This window comes from Bacillus rossius, chromosome 8, assembly GCF_032445375.1.
Source record: "Bacillus rossius redtenbacheri isolate Brsri chromosome 8, Brsri_v3, whole genome shotgun sequence".
Lineage (NCBI taxonomy): Eukaryota > Metazoa > Arthropoda > Insecta > Phasmatodea > Bacillidae > Bacillus > Bacillus rossius.
Genome location: NC_086336.1, coordinates 55238389 through 55255246, shown reverse-complemented (window position 1 = coordinate 55255246; position 16858 = coordinate 55238389). Strand labels below are relative to the sequence as shown.

General features: G+C 41.2%; 1 protein-coding gene across 1 annotated transcript in view; it reads right to left on the bottom strand.

Annotated features, from left to right (window-relative positions):
* LOC134534965 (mannose-P-dolichol utilization defect 1 protein homolog) overlaps positions 1-16858 on the bottom strand; it is a 117968-nt gene that overhangs the window by 52228 nt on the left and 48882 nt on the right. Inside the window, exon 4 of the mRNA XM_063373727.1 lies at positions 11285-11489. Coding sequence (XP_063229797.1) covers positions 11285-11489 — 205 coding nt within the window. The remainder of the gene's footprint in view (positions 1-11284; positions 11490-16858) is intronic.

Sequence of the window (16858 nt, the reverse complement as noted above, 5' to 3'; positions counted from 1 at the left end):
CGGGAATGGCAGAACTTTATGTGCATCTTAGGCTTCCCCACTGCTTCCCAGCTATTTTACACTCCACGCCGCTAGGTGCCACTACCGTTAAACTGGTTTTACGCACTCTTGGAAACGTAGGTGCACTCCGAGCCACCAGGTTCGCTGCTATCACCAGTTTCCCATATTGTCCCTTTTGGGACATTTTTGATTTCACTCAAACGAATAGTTCTTCGCAATTTTAAAATTACTGCATCTTCGTAGAAAATAGCCCGCATTTTTACTTCCAAGCCACATGTTACACAGGCTTCACCAGTTTTTTAAATGTTTTGATAATATTCTCCAAAATATACATATATTTCGTATTCAGGTTCAAAGTAAGTGAACTCATGTTTCCGTAGACTTACGAAGATATCCATAAATTTACGAAGATCCCTTGATAGTTTGTAAATTATTTAACGGTTAAATTTTTTAACAGTGTAGGTACTCACTCTCCAGAGAGCGTTTAGCCATTGCTCGTTCGCGTCCAGCGAGGGGCCGGCAAATTTTTTTTTTTCCTGCGGGGCCACATTTATTATTATTATTATTATTTATTGCTGAATGCATGGTCGAGCGGGCACGAGACGAATGTCTGAAGATTCTCTGCAACCCTCTTCCCCCCCCCCCCCCACACCATTACCGCAACTCTTTCCTAACCTCCGTGCCTGGCGGTACTTTCCCAGGTGCCTCGTTTTCACGCCTGACAACCACCGCGATGATACACGTCAGCCCCCTTGTACAGGAGAGGGGTCGCGCATCGGGCGAGTTCAATGGGGGCTTCTCGCCGGCGGTGAACTCTAAAGGGGGGAGGCGGGGGAGGGTTGTCTCATCAGCTCGGCGGGGTCGAGTGAAACTAGTTCGCTCTCGCGCTGAGATGTCCTCCTCCTCCCCCCCCCCCCCCCCCCCCCCCCCACACACACACGAGGTTTTGTTTTAATTCTTGAACTGGCTGCAGTGCACATCGCTGACAGGTTCTAGTTCAGCTCGTGAGTCTGTACCTCGTGGAGTCACAAAATAAACTATGTCCACTTTCGGGCAAAATGTATTTTGACGTGAACACGTCTAATAAATCGATGAACGCCAGCTGCACGCACGAAAAAGTGTTCCGTTACGCTCATTGTTCCGTTACGCTGTGTCCCGTTACGTTCATTGTTCCGTTGCGCTGTGTCCCGTTACGTTCATTGTTCCGTTACGCTGTGTCCCGTTACGCTCATTGTTACGTTACTCTGTGTTCCGTTACGCTGTGTTCCGTTACTGTGTTCCGTTACGCTCATTGTTCCGTTACGCTGTGTTCCGTTACGCTGTCGGCGAGTGCAGTAATAATAGGTTATGTTACAATTGACTAAAAAATTATGGTGATTCATATCATTGATGATAGATATTTTATTACAGATTATTTATATGACAACTTGTTCATAATTATATTTAAACTTTATAGCTAAACGCCAGTTTTTAAAATTAATTACAAGTCATCTACACGTGAACTCTTTCGTCGACTGTTTATAAAGTGAAGTGAAAAGTTAATGTGGTTTTCATTGCTTATTACAACAACAATTTCGGCAATAAAGGTTAATTATTCTTGCATTTTAAAAATCTGATTACTAGTATAATTTCAAGTATTTATTCTTTTATTGTTAAAATAAAAATGATTAAATTTTATTCATAAAAGTATGCAATAATTTCATCAATGTTTTGTTATGACGTTGTCACGTTAAACTACCGTCCGTAAACCGACTTTACAGACCATTTGTTTTTTTTTTAAATAAATTTGACCACGGTTTGGCGTTTTTTCCAGGGGCATACAACACCAAGATCTACGATATGCCGAAAATTCACATATTGCGGGTATAAAATAGCTCAATAAATAAAAGAGGCACAATTTAAAATTCTTTTAACTGCTCTCATGAAAAATATGGTTCTTGTGACATAGTTTATTTCGCCTCCCAGGTACAGATATATAACTATGAAGGTAGCTTATTCGCAGTACAATCAACATTTAATGGTAGAAAAGTTAGTCATATAATACCTTTTGTTTTAGCTTTTATTACAAAAATTTAAACCAAATAATAGCAAAGAGGAGATTAATAAATTTCTTAACATAGGCAGAGCCTGTGTCGCCGTACAATGTAACGACACTGAAAAATTCTAAACTGAAATAGGTTACTCAATTTGACCCAAGAAAACAGTCCATTGTTTTTTTTTCCTCTGTCAAGTTACAAGTTAAGCTGTCTCTTAAATAACGTAATTTTAAAGCAAATGAAAAATAAAACAGCCTATTTCCAATTTGGGATAGTGTGAAAACTGTGAAAAATTTTTTGAGAATGTCTATTAGTCTTCGAGTTTACTTCTTACGAACGTACAAAAAAAATCTCTCTAAATAATGTTTGTATACACTATACATAGATGGTTAAGACACTAACCGCCAGGTAAGTGCGACATGTTTCTCACAAGCTGAGATGCGGGCTGAACCCAGTCGGGGAGAGCAGGCAGCTCGACCACTACACCGAATACCTGACAACTCTGCACTATCGCATAAATTATATTGAAATTTTCCTGACTTTTCCAGGCCCAGGAAAATATTTTCCCTGGCCACTGATATTAGTCGCCAGTAACTATAAAAAAAATTCAAATCGCGACTCGTAGGCTTAACACACATCACTATTGCAACAGAACTATCAATTAATTTATTGCACCTTTGTGTTTTCAACTACGTTTATTGACGCGAATCACACGTAGTTGCCGCACCCACCGCAAGAATTCGTTGCCGACGGAGCAGCTACGTTTTCTGCAAAAACATTTGATTAGCAGACCGAAATTTTAAACTATATAATAAAACGGCTCCCATGAAATAGAAAAAAGACTTGAAAAAGTACTAAAATTCGGGTTTGAACCTGATTTTCGACAAGAAGCTTTATAAAAATAGTGCCAATGTTGTAACAAAATTCACTAAACAGTCAGTACTACAAAGTTGTCCTTTGGCTTTGTGAACTTTGGTTCGCGCCATCCGCTCTGTGGCAGCACCATAGAGTTTGAATGGAAATGAAAGTGACGTAAAGTGTGAGCTCCATACGGCCAAGCGTTTTAGGGGAATAAAATTTTCGTCGCGGATTAGATACTTTTATTATTATAAGTTAATGAACTGCATGTGCTGGGGTAATATTCATCGTAAAATTAAATTAAACCAACGGAATACTAAGTCCTCATGTACTCTTTAGTTAAAAATCCTTCTTGAAATACTATGCACAATCACCAATTTTACATGATTATGCGCCTGTTAAAATAATGACGCCCTTTGCCTTTTATGAAAATATAAATAAATGCAATGCATTATGCATTATTTAGGTTCATATGTGGCGTAAGTATTGTAAAAACTTAAAAGAAGCTAATGGAAAAAGTTTCCGCACGGAGACTCGAACCAGCGACTCCTGCCATTGCGCCAACCACAGCTCGGAAATTTCGCTAACATAATCAGACTTTTAATGTACTGACCGATCCGCGACAAAAATTTTATTCCCTAAATGACTGGCCATCTGGAGCTCCCGCTTTACGTCACTTTCATTTCTACTCAAACTCTACGTATTCATTTGGATCCGGACGAAATCGGTGATGACGGAGTAGACATTCCCTTGTGGGTTCTGTTCCGGTCATCAGGCACAAACAAGACATAAACCGGACACTGGAAAACAATTTTTCCCCACAGCCAAAAAAAAATCATTCAAAGAACAGTGTCCACAATTTTCGCTAATATTTCTTGTCATGTTTCACGATCAAAGAAAAAATGCCCATGCACATAGAGAAAGGTTTGTTTGCCTCAACAAAATATTTGTTTGTATATGTCGAAATATATATATTTTGTTAATTCAAACAAATATTTTGTAGTAGGAAAGATTCTGTTGACCCAACAAAATTATTTTGTCAACTCAAATGTATATTTGGTTAGGTGTAACAAATTAGTTTTGTTACTTACCGAGTTTTGGTTAAAAACTAACAAAATATTTTGTTCCGCCAAGTAAATATTTGTTTCGCTATATTATATAAACAAATATTTGTTTGGTTCAAACAAACCTTTTTCTCTGTGATGTACAACGACAGCTTGGGACACCTTTGTTACGTCTGGTGCGTGCGGGACGGTTGGTTGACGGGGGGTGGGGGGGGGGGGGGGAAAGTCTGCGTACGCCAGACGCGGCCCTGATTTAGGCCCGCGCTACACGTATGGGCGGCCCCTCGTCATCCACACCTATCGCGTGCTCAACACACACAGGGGCTGCTTGCTTCGCCCATTCCTCCTTCAGACTTCGCCGACGGAAAATAAAAAAATATATATATATCCCACCCTTTTCCCCCAGCAGTCCAAGGAGGTGAAGGAGGGAGGGGGGGGTTTATAATGACGTCTAATATACGGCGTAAAATATGGCTATTACGCACGCTGGCCTCGAATTATTCGCCCGCCCGTCAACCCGTCATTACCTCATTTACATTAATTTATCGCGGCTCGTTTCCACCGAGACGTCCCTGGGGAGTCAAGAGTCACAGAGTCCCACCTCCCCCCCCCCCCCCTCCTCATAAAAAAATAATAATAAACCCTCGAAAACTCTCCGGGACAGACGGCGTCGCGTGGCGCCCGGGGGTACAGAATGGGGTTGTAAGAGGGGGAGGGGGGGCAGGGACACGACTTAACTAGGAGGGTCCTTTTTCGGGCGTGCAAGGTTAGGAGTCCGCTTTCCCCGCCGTTGCGGGTATGTGTGAAACCAGCTCGGGAAGGGGGGGGGGAGGGGAGGGGGTGGAAATTGTCAGGAGAAGTCATGACGCGGTTGAAAGTCACTTTCAACCTCACCATCGTAACGCACTGGAACATTAAAAAAACACCGCTGAAACGGGGGGCTCCGCCACGCCTGATGATGGGTTCGGTAAGTGTGAATACAGTACTGTCACTTCCTTAAAGTAGCCACAGTTTTTTTTTTTTTTTAAAAAAAGGTCTACGCGACGTCTACGGCTTGGACTGCAGCCAGACTGATATCACCCGGCTTGTGAACCTTGGAAATCTCATTTTGTATACCATATTTTAACTGTGATAGGTATTAATTTTTTTTTATATATTTTACTAATTGCTAACTTTTTAAAACCATAAACTCACCCATTCTCACTGTTTTATTCATTCTGACTAAATTAATCTAAGATGAAACTAATTATTACTTTAGAGAAGAAACTATTTGTAACAGTCAAGTCACTATTAGTAAGAAGGCATTCCATAACATTAGGTGTTACGCTCAAAATAGCAAAATAAATTTAATATTAAATGTTATAAAATAATTGTTTACAAAAAAAAATTCAAATCCTAAATGACGTCTTTAAATTAAAATTCCTTAAAAATATCCCGTTTTGCCATCTGCCCAAATACTCCCTTACTAGATGCCAGCAAGTCGGGGTGGCGTCAGGCGCAGGCGGGTTCCTACCGCCGTGACCCGCCTATCCCTGCAGCATGGTGGGGTTCAACCTGAGCCGCACGCCGCACAGTGGAGTATTTGTACCAAAATCCTGGCCAAAAAAGAAAAAAATATATTTCGTTTAGTCACAGCAGAAATTGTATTTTCTTGTTGCCTAATCACATGCGCGTCGAGCAGGGTCTATTTTGGTACCATGAGTCATATCCGGTGACTGCTACGCTTAGTTGAAGAGTTGATGTCTATGTGTGCGGACGTGCTTGTGCTAGAGAGTTCACCGTTCGTGTTCTTCAACATACGTGTTTCTTCTAGCTGTTAGGATTGACATATTGTCATGAAATTTCGTACAGCTGTTAAATAAGGTAACTGTTTCATTTCAATGTATATTTTATTGTGAAAAATTATTTAAGTGCCGTAATAAAAAAATAACAAACTTAGGACAAAATGTGTGTTCGAAAGGTTAGAAAAGATTTATGATTTCAAGAGACTTTTTGAATGTGTGTCGGGCCTTGTCGGGCTGTCGTTTTAACATATTCTTAATACGTTGCCCACTAAGTTTCAATACCAGAAGAGAAATTTCCTGCATGTAGTTGCCATTTTTATTTAACACTAATTTTAAACATTGGTGTGAATTTTTACAATAGTTTTCAGATTAACAAATTTGACTGTTGCCTATCAAAGGATACAGGAAAAAATAATTTTACTTTGGTTTATTATAGCTCTTGTATTTGTAATACATTGCCAGCATTATTAAATAAGAAATAATAACATTACAGTCCCTACCAAACGTTTTGCACCGCTAGTAAATTCTAATAAAACTATTACAGAACTAGGTACAAGTTGCTATTCAATATTTGTGCTTAAATTAATATTATGAGCCAGTTGATTCATCAGTGCTGAGATATGCACATGTTGGAGACTGGGAATTAGAAAATAAATTGAGGAAAATACCTTATGTGATGCTCCTCTCTTAATTTCGGAGTAGACATATTCCCATCAACATTCACTTTCAAAGTTCTGTGCGTTTACTATTTTCTTTGTCCCAATCATGCTTCTTATCCAGATATTAATGTGATAGGAAATGTGGTTTTGTTAACACAGATTTATTAAAAATCTTATACATTTATATTTATCGTGATATAGATAAGATTTATGATATCGGTTTTTAAGTGATTGCCTACGTTATACTAATATAAACCGTAAATAAGATTTAGATAATTTTTTAAAATAATATGTAAGTATAAACTTTATTTCATAATTAATTACAGTCATAAATATTAGTCTATTTTGTTTTAGGTTCCGAACATGGAAAAGGAATTTACAAGAATGTCATTATATGAACTACTCCGGGAATCTCCAAACAGGTCCATTGTTGAAAAGCTTCATTTTATGGAACACAGAGTACCTGACATAACAAAGTGCCCAGAAGATGAGAGAAATTCATTAAGTCGCTTACTCAGGTATTTTAAAGCTGATTTTAAGAAAAGGTGGTATTTAGCTAATAACAAAGAGGAACGGTTTCTCCAGAACAATGGTAAATGGTTATCGCATACCATTAAGGTGCCCAACTTTTCATCAACTACCTCAGGTCGCGGTCGTCCTACGAAGGACTTAATTGAGTCAAGTGAGAGGACAAAACGCAGGAAAACAGAATAACTCAGACAACAGTTCACCCCTGAAGAACTAACATATGCTGCATCAATGAATCACAGAGTTTCGGGAAATTCTGATGCAGCTGATTTAATGAAAAAAATCACTGAGACTCCAACAAGGGCTAGTAAAATTATTGTTAAACAGAAATTCAGTAAAAAAAAAACACAATCCTTCAGAAGCATTGTCTATTTTTGTTCAAGCGGAATTAACAAAACAGCAATATCAAGTAATTTATAGTGCAAACAAAAATGTTTACCCTTGCTATTCACTGCTCACAAAAGCAAAAAAAGAATGTTACCCAAGCGAAGACTCCATTGTCGTTTCTGAAACAAAAGCAGAAGTTAAGTTACAGTCTTTATTAGATCACACCTCTTCAAGGTTATGCAAATACTTAGAAGAAGTGTTACAGGTACTGTCATCAGAAGAAAAACAAAATTTGGAATTAATCTCAAAATGGGGGTGCGATGGTTCTCAGAAAACACAGTTCAAACAAAAATTTGAAAACATAGCTGATAGTGATGCCAATATTCCTCAAAGCTCATGTGTGCCCATAAAATTAATTGCTAATAACCATACAGAGAAAAAAATTATATGGCAGAACCCAACACCTTCCTCCACAAGATTCTGTAGGCCAATTCGAATCCGTTTTGTACATGAAACTGCAGATGTTACTCTTGATGAAATTAAGTACATTCAGGAACAAATAAAAACATTGAAAGAAACAGAAGTGCCAAGTTTTCATGGAGCTGTGAAGATTCGACACACTTTACTGTTAACAATGGTTGACGGAAAAGTCTGCAATGCTGCAACTGGCACGACATCGACAATGAGGTGTTACATCTGTGGATCTACATCAAAAGATTTTAATAAATTATGTAAGGATTTCACAGAAAACCCCAATACTTTAACGTTTAGACTGTCCCCTCTGCACACACGGATCAGGTTTTTGGAATCAATTTTGCGTTTGTCATACAGAATACCAATTAGCATTTGGCAAGCAATAAGTAAAGAACAGAAGAGAATTGTTGCGGATACTAAAAAGAACATTCAAAAAATGCTTAAAGACGAACTTGGATTATTGGTTGATGTTCCAAAGCAAGGATTTGGAACTACGAATGATGGGAACACATCAAGACGCTTCTTTGCAGAACCAGACACTGCATCACGAATTACTGGCGTGAATGTTGAACTTATTAAAAGATTAAAAGTAATATTGGAAGCTATTTCAAGTGGGCACCATATTGATGAGACGAAATTTCAAAAATATGCTTATGAAACAGCCAAGCTATATGTGAGCCTCTATAGTTGGCATCCCATGAGTCCAACAATGCACAAAGTATTGATGCACGGAGCTGCAGTTATTAAGAAGCTATTCTGCCTATAGGCCAGCTATCAGAAGAAGCTGCTGAGGCTAGGAACAAACATTTCCGGATGTACAGGACGAAGTATTCCCGAAAATGTAACAGAGAAGTGTGCAACAGAGATGTCCTCAATAGGCTGCTGTTAACCAGTTATCCTTTTTTGAGCTGCTCTACACAGAGGCGAAGGAAAACAACTAAGCCATATAGCAGCGAGACTCTGGAGCTTCTTCTGCCAGAGATGGCTGAAATTCGTTCTACCAAAAGAAGCGAAGATGGGTGCCATGAAGAAGCTGAATATAATTACGAGGAAGCAGAGGAGAACCGTAGCTGTAGCTCCGAAGACTCGGATTAACATAGTGCGCGTTCATCGTAAAGACACAAGAAATCACAATGAAGGCTGAGAATAAACTGAACTCATTTTTGTAAATAACTTATCATCTATAAAGACTGGTATGAATACAGAAGTAAATGTAAAATGAATCAGCAATGTGAATAGCTTTCCACTTAATAGGCTTTGCTTTTATTTTATTGTTGAATCCAGTTGTTCTTTGGTGCACAAGAGCTTCATTTAAGTGTTTTATAGCAAAAATAGTTCACAAAAAGTCGTATAAACTGTTTGACTTCAAATAATCAAAAAAATATTTTTGGCCAGGATTTCGGTACAAATACTCCACTGTGCGCCGCCACGTGGAGTCCGCGGCCCGCCCAGTTCTCTGCACCGTCCGCAACCTATTCTCCGTCTTTTTAGCGACAAAGTTGGCTTAAACCCAGCATGAATAGGCGTAAAGGCTTCGGCCTGGGACGCACCTAGAGTCTTCCCTAACCCAGACCCTCCCAAACAAAACACACTTAGTTTTAGTTAGGTTAGGAAAAAAAGAAAAAAAAATTGTCGCCCCCTAAACAACCAGTGTCACCAAACCAAATACGGACAAAATGTCCAAGCTCCCGCCCATTTGCATAGTAGTCTTTCTACTCTGTCCAACTCTTCTTCCAGAACCATCCTTCTGTTTCCTGTAACCAACCTGCTAGTAATTAATGCATGAAATTTTGCATCCCGCATGTAAGTACCCAGGGTTTTCCCTGTGTCTATGCAGGTTTTACCTGGGCCCAACTTATCTAGTTTATAGTCTAGAATAGTCAGTGAGGGGAGTTAGTCATGACGCCAATCGCTGCCATGGCTGGCCAATCCCCCTCCTAGCACATGATGCATGCTCCCTCTCCCGCATGGCTTAAACCCTGCATGATTAGAGCGTATAGGCTTCGGCCTGAGACGCACTTAAGAGTCTATCCCTAACCCAGACCCCTTCCAAATACACTTAGTTTTTAATTTAGGTTAGGAAAAAAAATGTTACTGGATGTTGACTGCGAAGAAGGTAGACGGCATTGGAGCATCACCCGGCTGCCCGTAACCCCGTGCGCCCGCAGTAAGAGCCTGTTCACTGGCTCGTCTGCCCACCGCCGAGAGCACCTGTTATCTCGACCATCGAGCCAGGCCTCAGCTGCCCGGCGAATCAGTGGGTTTACCCGCTTGCAGGGCTTGCCTTTGCCGCCTTCTGCCGATGTGAACATTGCCAGAACCGAGGCTGTCCCGCTGGCCTAGCCGCGGCTCCGGCGACGGAGGAAGGGAATATTTACAGTAGCACATTTCTTTTGTTGCAGGCAGCTGACTGGCAGCTGGGCTGGGCTAACGACAAGTGTTGCCCACCCCCCAGGAGCGCACGCGCCCCTGGCAATACAACTCAGGACTGCGCAACAAATTTTGAATGCGGGCCGAAAGGCCAAAGTTCCAAACCCCGCATGGTTGAATCTTTCTGCCCCGCCCAACTCTTCTCACCTGGACCTTTTCTCCCTTTTCCTGTAGTAATCTGCTTGCTTTCATGCATGTTAATTGATCTCCGCATGACCCGGCCCAGGGTTTTCCCTGTGTCTATGCAGGTTTCACCTGGGTCACTTAATTAAGCTCTTAAGCTAGGGCGGGCGACCAATGGGGCGTCAGCCATAGCACCAATCGCTGCCAAAGCTGACCAATAACCCCCAGTAAGCACAAGATGCCCGTGACCTTTTCCCCGTGGTTTAAACCCAGCATGTTTGAGGTATATAGGTGTCAAGCCTAAGACACACTTAGGTACTCACCTAACCTGGACCCTTCCCGCACACTTTTAGATTAACTTAGGCTAGGGGGAAAAAAAACAATGTTTCACAAAAACGTTGCATTAAAATTTGGCCTTGAAATTTTAACCTCGTCGCACCGACAGAAGTTACACTTCAAAACGATTCATCGCTTTCGGAAGGTTTAGAGGCGAGGTGAGGTAAGGTAAGATGGGGTGGGGTGAGGTGAGGTGAGGTGAGGTGAGGTGAGGTGAGGTGAGGTGAGGTGAGGTGAGGTGAGGTGAGGTGAGGTGAGGTGAGGTGAGGTTTGGTGAGGTGAGGTGAGGTGGGGGGTGGGGTGGGTGGGGTGGGGTGGAGTAGGGTGAGGAGAGGTGGGGTGGGGTGGGGGGTGGGGGGTGGGGTAGGGTGAGGTGTGGTGAGGTGAGGTGGGGGGGTGAGGTGGGGTGAGGTGGGGGTGAGGTGGGGGTGAGGTGGGGGTGGGGTGGTGGTGGGGGGGTGGGGTGGGGGATGGGGTGGGGGTGGGGGTGGGGGGTGGGGGGTGGGAGGTGGGGTGGGGTGGGGGTGGGGTGGTGGTGGGGGGTGGGGTGGGGTAGGATGAGGTGAGGTGAGGTGAGGTGAGGTGAGGTGAGGTGAGGTGAGGTGTGGTGTGGGGAGGGGAGGTGAAATGAGGGAGGTAGGGGAGGGGAGGTTGAGGGGACGTACCTTGCCGGCGATGACGACGGGCACGTTGAGCACCTGCATGGCCCAGAGCAGCGCGACGGGAGCCGCGCCGCCCATGAGCAGGCCTGTGACGGCCACGTAGGCCGCGAGGAAGAGGGCGGCGCGGTGCGGCGTCGGCCCGTGGTACAGGGTGAGCGCCGCGATGGCCGCCGTCTGCAGGATCAGGAACAGCCCCTCGCCCCACGCGCTGCAAGGCACACCCCCGCGCAGTCAGACCCCGTCGGCAGTCACCTCCCGCCACGCCGTCCGCCAAACCGCCTCTCCCCGAGGCGGTGCTTCGCCACGTCTGGCGATTGTTACCAGATAATTGACAACTTTTAACACTAAATAGGTACTGCAAGACCGCTCAATAGAAGAACTCTGCCAAGGACTGACTGCATCAGGAGATTGAAGATACGGCATTCTGCTGTAAGACCGAGTAACCAAATCTACGAAGAAACAGGATGCGTACATCATCCTGATAGTGAAGTAAGTCTAAGACAGCCCAATAGCTCTAAGATTGGTTTAAATCATATATTGCGCCAATATTCAAAACCGTACTATATACGGTGCGGCAGTTCGCAATATAGGCATACACATGTTTTCTTGTGTTGTCTTATATAATCGTATTATTATGCATATATTCATGCATAAATTAAACAAGGTATAAGAAGAAACGATAATTCTGAAACAATAATGGTGGTAGAAAACCAAAGACCTCAAGAAAGTCAGTTTTTAGGCAGTGAAGACTCAGAATTTTAAGACCATAGAATATATATAATAGATATAGTATTCCCCTAGAACACACTCAATGGGATAGCTTCTAGGAAAGATACAAGGAGTTAAAGCCTTTAGGAATAATCTGTTAGCAAGTATGAATAGGATTCTCACAGTCACTACCATGAAATACAATCATTTAAACTGTTTCCACACAAGGTGATAAATACATTTCAACCAATGTTACGGGCGTTTAACAAAACATGATGCAGACCGTGACCTCAAAAAAATTCAGCGAATTCTTGAAATTGTGTGGCTGTAAATTATCATAAACGAAAATATACTGAATAAACGTTTGTGGTGTTGCTAGTCGAAATTAGGATTCGTACTAGATGGACTTAGTTTTAGGGCTAACTAATTTGTAACTAAAGGGAAAATATATTTTAGGAACTGCAGATACATCTGATAATAGCGCAAGAGATGTTGCCAAAAGGTTTATCACCAGTTCTCTGGAACCTACACACCTAAAATTTGGTAAGAATTATCTCATGCTCTATGAGCTTTCACAAAAAGAAAACCTTACAAGAGGGTGATTGGAGATGGTTCATATTTTCTTATGTTGCAAATACACTTACAATACGAAACTTGGACACAAAATTTAATCGTAAGTGTATTATTTTGTACGTCCAATCATCTATCCGACTACAGCAAGGTCATTACAGACGGTAACATACAACACAGGCCTGAGATACTGGGGGAAGAGTACCTAGTACCTAGTACCTAGTACAATCAGGAAACTATCCTGTCTTTGCCTGGAATGACTGAAAACAGGAAACCCGCATGGCCGTGCCGATCGCTTAAGCACCAGATAATCTCGAGCATCTTGTCGCGTTCGATTTATCTCGACATCAAACATCGAAACGTCCACCTTGTCGGGTTGAAATTATTTCAAACTCTTGATCACATGGGTTGAAGTATTTATATAGGGAAGTTCACGGGATGGTAACACATTTAAACATGAAAATTCTAAACGTGTACGGCTTTTGTCATTGAAATGGAAAAGAAATTAGGTACGAGGAATTTATTTTAAGCTCGTTTAGCATTGCACGCGGAAATGCATTTAAACAACCTCCCGGCTTAAGGGTTAGGTCACGCTGAATACAGGCACCTTTCTATACATAAAACGAAGCTTATCTTTTATCTAGATAAAATATCTCAATTTTTTTTCCTTTTATTTTATCGCTGTCGGTAACATGACGCTAAATAAAGCCAAATATTTGCCATTTCCCCGCCAAATCAAATGCAAGATATAGGTAAAAATTAATGCCTTGCAACTAAAGAATAACAGTGATGATAAAAAAATTACTCCAGCCTCCAGCAAAAAAAGTCAATTACAATAATGCACCGAAGAGGTTCAGCAGAAATAAATGCGCCAAAATCGTGACAATAATAAATGCAAATAAGTTATTCCGGCAAATATAAAGTTAAATTATAATGAATAACCTCGAGAATAAAAATGTATTCTGACGTATACCCCTGACACACAACTGCACGCAACCAGCAATACGTGTCTTCTACAGGTGTTGCATAGCGTTCAGATATATTTTCATTAGCGTCGTTGACTTATTTTGTGTATTACAGTAAAATTGCGATAAAATATTATTTAGTTTAATTTATACGCTTGATAATAATTTATTTACCACTTTTCCGTAACAAATCTTTTCACATACCAATTTTTCTTTTTTTTTGTACAACTACTTCTATGAAAAAAACTGAAAATGTTTTATGTAATAAAAAAATGTTTCAATTACTTATTTTTGTCATGGATGTATCATATCAAGCTGGATTACGAAACTACTTAAAAAAAAATACTATTTTTTGTTTTCATTTCACACACATCAGCGCAGAAAAAACGTTGAAAACGATAAGTAATAAAAATAATGGGTATATATGGATTTACCACAAATTAGTGGACTGAAAATACATTAAAATATATTTCATTAATGCTCTGGAAAAATTATTTTAAAACTTGCAAAACTCACAAGAACAATTCTCGGCTTAAGATACCTTACAATACTTAACTGAACATACAATGTTCTAACTAATAATATAAGATTTTTTTTTGTAAAATTCATTGGTCTCTATAGTCTGGTTTCTTTATGCCCCTAAATCACCATCACCAACTGTTTCCAGCCTGTGACCGGGTCAGCAAAGTAAAATGCCTCCATCTTCCTATGTCCATCCACCATTCCTCATCCTTCAATTTATTACAGTCTTCTTCTCTCTACTGCACTCCTTTAACTGCCTTCTCTTCCCATCTCCTCATTGGTCTTCCTTGGGGTCTTCTTCCTGTGTACTTCAACTCCATCATTTTTCTAGGCAGCCTCTCCTTCCCCATTCTCCGCACATGGTCACACCATTTCATTCTTGTTTTTACAATGATCTCAATCAACTCCTGTACGCCTGCTCTTACTTGCACAATCTCATCCCTGATACTGTCTCGCTTCGTAACTGTCAACATACTCCTCATGAACTTCATTCATATCGCTCTGGTCTTCCCAGCTTCTCTCTAATCTACAGTCCCGAGTCTCTGCTCCATAAGTGACTACGGGCACACAGTAGGTATCTGGTTGAAACAAGGAGGACGACAATCGATTTGTTCTGTTGTTGTGTTGTTGCCATCTTACGAAAACTGTAAGTGCGCGTAAACAGTAACGACACCTATCGGCCACCAAGTGACAAGAAACATGCAGCATGTATAGTTTCACATTTGCCGCGGGATTCTATTATCATTCATGTAAAAATTATAGCCTTGTGAAGTAGGATAAATCATTTCGTAAATGTCTGTGTGGGGGGAGGGGACAAATGTTAACGAGTCTTTCAGTACTTGCCAGTGATGTGTAACATCTAACCTTGGTAACGAGCGAATTCACGTGTTCTCATGTTGCAAATACAATTATAATACGAACCTCGGACACGAAATTTTACGTAGAATTATTTTTGTTTAAATAACAATGCCGAGCGTAATAAATAAACTGAAACTGTGTTCTCAACTACATTGATTGACGCGAATCACACGAAATTTCCGCACCCGCCGCTAGAATTCTCTGCTGCAGCAGCTACGTCGACTATTGAATCAATCGATTTGGAAAGAGAAATCTAAAACTATACATTGAAACGTCTCCGACAAAAGCGAAAAAAGACTTAAAAAAAACACACCAAACCTACGCTTTGGACCTGATTTTCGACAAGGAATTCTATTAAAATACTGCTCATCTTTTTAAAATTCACCATACAGTTAATACTTTAAAGTTTCCCTTTGGCTTTGTGAACCTTGGTTCGGATGGCAGCATCGTGGTTGTTACACATTCCCGTCGCATTCGCGAAATCACTCCAACCAAATGCCGTATACCGAGCGAGGTTACACATAATAAAAAAGGGCATCGAACAGCGACCCCTCGGGCTGTTTCTAAAACAAGAGAGAGGGGACTGGAAGAAGGGGGGGGGGGGTAGGGGGTTGTTTCCCCGACAGACTTCCTGCAAGGCGGGGAGATCGGGTCCCACTAGGAAGTCGTTAGCAGGGGAAGAGGATAATGCCCCGCATCTTGCTTTGCGAAGGAAGGGGTGTTTGCTGGCGAGAGGGGTTGCGGGGGCGAGGTGGAAAGTCACACAGCGTGTGGCGGTGTGTGTCGGGAGCGGGGGGGGGGGATGGGGGGGAGGGGGCGGGACTCCCCCTTTTCTGCCGACGACAAATCAGCGGCTCTGTCACACCCACGCCGAGAACAAGGGAAGAAACACCTTCCCTACTCTCGCCTCTTTCCGACCTCCCCTGATGCCACAGCACAACCCTCCAAGTCGAGCCCCAAGTTCGTGACGGGGTGAGTTCGTGTAAACTTGGCTGGCGCGGCGACGACGACGACGACGAAGAGGAGATCGCGAGTTCCTGGACAGTCCCGACTCCAGCCCTTGTCCAGGCTTACCTTACGTGGGGATGTTAACCACTGAATCCCGCGTTAACATTTCACAAAATACATGAAAATTGTCGATAAAACAAAACTTACGTAACTAAAGTCAATCCAAGTAAAAAAAAAAAAAACAAGAAATTGAAAACAAACTTACAAACAATACAAACAAAATAAAAATTATTACTAGCAAGTATAAAAAATATATATTAGATATCTACAGACAACTCACAGCCTGAACAGGTGAAATTCGGAAATTAGGCAAGTTCATTCCTTTTGCTACGTATAAATCAACTAAGAAAGGATTTTACGAAAAGCAGCTCCCAAAAGGGGATGCGGGTAGTTGAAGATCAAAATTTCCCGTTCTTGAAGTACACGCCCTGCATACTTGAAAACTCGACGTTCCTTATATTAAAACTGAGAACAAGTTTTTTCGAAAATCAGCTCAAGGTTTGTTTAGCCCGGGAACGTCGGGTAATATAGCCAACTAAAAAAAAAAAATTTTTTAAAGTTTTTTAACGTAGCATATATGATAATAAAAACAAAATACAAAAATTACTTTACTACAGAAAAGACCCACAAAAAAATTAAGTTAAAATTTACCTAATGCTATAATTTTAAGAGTAGGTCCTACACTACAACGCACACTTCACTTGCTCTTGTGTGTTAATGCGATTCGGACGGATATAATTTTTGGTCTCTCTAAATGGTATTGGACCGCTAAACAAGTTTTTTTAAACATATATTATTTATAATTAATAAATTTAATACCAGAAAGAAACATTAACATGATAAAAATAATTTTTTTGCACTCGAGTTAAACACGTGAATTTACGACAATCTGCTTAATATTTATACCTTTGCCTAGAACAATACGATAGGTATGTGTGAATGCTTA